This window comes from Myotis davidii, unplaced genomic scaffold, assembly GCF_000327345.1.
Source record: "Myotis davidii unplaced genomic scaffold, ASM32734v1 scaffold43, whole genome shotgun sequence".
In the NCBI taxonomy this organism is placed as follows: domain Eukaryota; kingdom Metazoa; phylum Chordata; class Mammalia; order Chiroptera; family Vespertilionidae; genus Myotis; species Myotis davidii.
The window spans coordinates 165,945-170,672 of NW_006294590.1; the positions used below are offsets into that span (position 1 = coordinate 165,945).

General features: G+C 60.0%; 1 protein-coding gene across 1 annotated transcript in view; it reads left to right on the top strand.

Annotated features, from left to right (window-relative positions):
- Positions 1-4,728, top strand: part of BCR (breakpoint cluster region) — an 84,644-nt gene that overhangs the window by 2,978 nt on the left and 76,938 nt on the right. The window contains 1 exon segment of the mRNA XM_015567213.1: positions 4,617-4,721. Within this exon segment, the coding sequence (XP_015422699.1) occupies positions 4,617-4,721 (105 nt within the window).

A 4,728-nucleotide genomic window follows, 5' to 3' on the forward strand; every position in this document is an offset into this window, starting at 1 on the left:
CCCTTCATCGGGCACAGGGACCGCCTGCTGGTGCAGGGAGCTGTCAGCCCGGCGTGGAGGAGGCGGGCAGCTCATGCTGGGACCTGTGGGGGCGGCCCCCACATGGGTGCTGAGCAGGAGAGGCACCCACAAATGCACTTGCTCCCTCTCACCAGAGGGGGTGCTGACGACCCCCCTCTCACCAGAGGGGGTGCCATTCAACCACAGTCATTTAAAAAATATATATATTTTTATTGATTTCAGGAAGGGAGAGGAAAAGAGAGAGAAACATCAGTGATGGGAGAGAATCCTGGATCGGCTGCCTCATGCACGCCCCACACTGGGGATCGAGCCTGCGACCAGGGCATGTGCCCTGACCGGGAATCGAACCCTGACCTCCGGGTCCATAGGTGGAGGCTCAACCACTGAGCCACACCGGCCGGGCCCTTCCTTCGTGAGAAGACCCCTGCGCCTGGGGCAGATTGCACCTCTATCTTTCTGGCCCCCTCGGCCCTGAGGGCAGGGCCCTCCCCCTTGTGCTTAGCTTGTTTCTGGGTGATTTCCACCCAGGATGAAACACGGGAGGAGTCTGCTCTTCCTGCCGCTGCGAGGAAGAGCGAGGCACGTGTCTTTTCACGGCGGCCGCTTCCCTGGGCCGGCGCCTCCGCTGCAAGAAGGCTTCTTACTTACGCTTTTGTGATTTCTAAAGACCTCGGGCCCGAGGCCTGTGCCGAAACCTGCAGACGGGAGGGGAACGGTGTGTGGCACACACCTGCCTGTGCGGCTTCTTACCCAGCGTCCAGTTGCACCATTTTACACTTGGCCAAGGCTCAGAGAGGTGAAGCAACTGGCCCGAGGCCACACAGCGATGAGATTGGAAGCCTTCCTGAGCCCTTAGCCTACACTTTCCCTCGGCTTCCTACAGGCAAGGACCCTCAGGGGCCTGAGTAAGCAGGTGGAGTCCTGAGCCCGGGAGGGCCGCTGCCTGTGCCCCTGCCTGTGCGGCCACCGCCCCTGAGGGCTCTCTCTCCCTGACAGGACCTCCTTCCACCTTCAGGTCCCTTGAGGAGGCTCTCCCTGTGCCCCAGGCCCCCACCCCTGCCCCAGACTCCTGCCCTCAGACCCTCACCTGCACTGACCGGCCTGTGTGGAGTTCTAGATCCATCCATCGCGGGTTTGCTGGCTCAGGAATCGTCATGCAGCACTTACTGCTCCAGACACGGCCCTGGCGCAGGGAGTGTCAGCATCAGGCACAGAGTGTCCCGAGGCCCTGGACGAGGAGCCGCGCCCAGTGTGCTCAGGGAGGAGGCCGGGGTGTGCCGCCTGGGTGTCATTTCCCAGAGTGGCTGTCGGCCAAGATCTTAATGGCTGGTTCCTACACAGTGCATGTGCACACATATGCACACTCTCATGCATATGCACACTCTCACACATGCACGTTCATACATGCACTCACGTGCATGTGCACACACACACATGCACGTTCATACATGCACCTAGCACATGTACACTTACAAGATGCCACAAAGCAAGCTGGCAGTCCAGGAAGGCTCTTTGTTTTTTGTTGTTGCTTTTTCATATATTTTTATTGAGTTGACAGAGGATGGGAGAGGGAGAGAGAGAGAGAAACATCAATGATGAGAGAGAGAATCATGGATCAGTTGCCTCCTGCAGGCCCCCTACTGGGGATTGAGCCTGCAATCCAGGCATGTGCCCTTGACCAGAATCGAACCCAGGACCCTTCAGTCCGCAGGCCGGCGCTCTATCCACTGAGCCACACTGGCTAGGGCCAGGAAGGCTCTTTGGATGCTCCCGGGGCAGTGAGGACGTGATACAAGCCCCAGGGATACAGGAAGTGGAAGTAGATGGGACACAGGGACCGGCCCCCTTCCCCGTTCACACCCAGGCGGCCGGCTCGGGGCTAAAGGAGCGAACGAGGCCAGCCGGCTCTACAGCCCCTTCCCGCACTCCTGGCCCCGGGGCGTCCTGCTGGGCCGGCCGGCTTCACCACCAGGCGCCTGCCTCCCACCGGGCCAGGAAGGGTGAATGGCCATTAGGGCTGGGGGCACAGGGAGGCCACACTGCTGGTGCTGGTTCCGGGTTCTGGTGACACCGGGGGCCCTGGCTGGCCTCCGTCAGGTGTTTCTTTGAAACCAGCATTTCTCACCTTAGCCGGTTTGGCTCAGTGGATAGAACGTCAGTCAGCGGACTGATCCCGGGTTCAATTCCAGTCAAGAGCATGTACCTTGGTTGCAGGATTGATCTCCGGTCCTGGTCGGGGCATGTGCAGGAGGCAACCAATCCATCTGTCTCTCTCACATCGATGTTTCTCTCTCTCTCCTTCTCCTTTCCACTCTCTCCAAAAATCAATGGAAAGGTATCCTCCGGTGAGGATTAACCAAAAAAAAAAAGCACTTCTCCCCTGGGTGGATTGGGCCCCGGGGGCGTGAGGCAGCATCTGCAGCAGCTGAGCTGCGTGCTGCTGCTCGCACATGTTGAGTACAGGCCGGAGATGCTGCTCACCCACCTGCAAGGCACACAGTGGCCCCAGTTCCCAGCCGAGGTCCTCCAGCCCCCGATGTCAGGGGTGCTGGGGGCCAGGTGCCTGCCCCTCACCTGGGGTCTCCCTGAGAGGTTCGGGGAGGTGAGTGACGAAGGGGCGGTGTTTTCCCTCCACGCTCACGGGCTGCCACAGCGGAGGTTGTCCCGCCCTCCCCTGTGGGCTGAGAAACCTGGTGGTGGAACAGGCAGGCCATTAGGTCACCTTCCCTGAACACGGGGCCCCTCCCCTGTTGGGCATGGCCAGCCTCCGGCACCAGGCTCTGCCACACCCCATCCGCCCGTCCCGGGTCAGGGAGCCGGCTGGGCCGATGGCCAGGCAGTCACGAGGCAGCTGTCATGGCCTTTAGCATCATCACCGTCTGTCTGAGTTCCCTGGGGTGGCCATAACCGAGCGCCACGGAGGGGGGAGCCTAAGCCACGGAGATTTACTGCTCCTGTTTCTGGTGTCGGGACGTCCAGGGTCACGGTGCCGCTGGCTGAGCCACGGCTGTCTTCTCCCTGTGTCTGCATCTCAGTCTCCTTTCCACACATCCAGGCACCGATGTTCAAGCTCACGTTCGCCGCAGGTGCGCTGCGTGACTTGATATGGGTGTGCATTGTGAAGTGGTGATCCGTCCGGTAACATCCATCCCCTCACAGTTACAGGGGGTTTTTTTTTGATGCAAACTTTGAAAATCTGCCCTCTTAGCAACTTTCACACAGACAAACAGTATTATTATTATTTTTTAAAAAATATATTTTATTGAGTTTTTACAGAGAGGAAGGGAGAGAGACAGAGAGTTAGAAACATCGATGAGAGAGAAACATCGATCAGCTGCCTCCTGCACATCTCCCACTGGGGATGTGCCCACAACCCAGGCACATGCCCTCGACCGGAATCGAGCCTGGGACCCCTGAGTCCACAGGCCAACGCTCTATCCACTGAGCCAAACCGGTTTCAGCAGACAAACAGTATTATTAACGGCAGTCCCCGTGCTGTACAATAAATACATCCCCAGGGCGGGACTTATTTCTTTTATGACTGGGACCACCTGACGCCTTCTTATCAGGACACCGGTCACCGTGGCTTCGGGCCCCTGCTATGGCCTCACTGGACCGTAATCTTTTTTTTTTTTTTTATTGAGTTTTTACAGAGAGGAAGGGAGAGAGATAGAGAGTTAGAAACATCGATGAGAGTAACATCGATCAGCTGCCCTCTGCACATCTCCCACTGGGGATGTGCCCGCAACCAAGGTACATGCCCTTGACCGGAATCGAACCTGGGACCCTTCAGTCCGCAAGCCGACGCTCTATCCACTGAGCCAAACCGGTTTTGGCTGGACCGTAATCTTTAAAGGCCCAAACGCCGAGTGCAGCCGTGGCGTTGGCACAGCTGGGCCTGGAATGTGGTCCTCCGGCTGTGTGGGCTCTGTCTGCCCCCGACCCCAGCGTCCAGGGGCGTGAGCTCTGGCTTCTGGAGGCAAAGGCAGTCGAGCTGTATTGATTGGAGGGGAGGGGATCCTGTAGCCCACCCCTAAGGGGGTCCCTGCCCCCAGAATCAGAACAGCGGGCTCTAGAGGCAAAGGTCTTGAGCCCTGGGAGCACCGTAGGTGTTCCCCGGCGCAGGTGGCAGCAGCCCCCAGCTCCGCCCCGAGGCCAGGAGGGAGGGAGGGTGTGTGGCAGGAGGCAGCACAGGACTGCCTGGCCCTTCGGTCCAAGGGTCAGGTGATAGTGGCAGATTCCGGGCAGGGAGTGACAGCGGCAGAGGGAGCTGGGGTGGCCGTGCGGCAGGTCCCGACGCCCCTCGGCCCGGCCTCTCCTGGGACCACCACCCCTCGGTCTCAGGAGGAAGGTGTGGCGGAGGAAGGCCCCGCCCGGCTGGCTCGGCTCCAAGCTCCCCAGTGTCAAGACCAGCGGTGGCTCTCGGCTTGGCGGTGACCACGCGTGAGTGGCCGGCAAGCCGGGGTGTCCGTGATGCCCTCTGGTGCCACCCGGAGCTTCCCGGGAGGCTGGTCGAGGTGGGCACACTTCCTCTCGGAGACGGGCCGCCTCGGGCACCACCTCGCAGATCTGACTTCTGTCTGCTGCTCCCGCAGACTGAGCCGGACCTGGAGAAGGGTTTGGAGATGAGAAAGTGGGTCCTGTCCGGCATCCTGGCGAGTGAGGAGACGTACCTCAGCCACCTGGAGGCGCTGCTGCTGGTGAGGC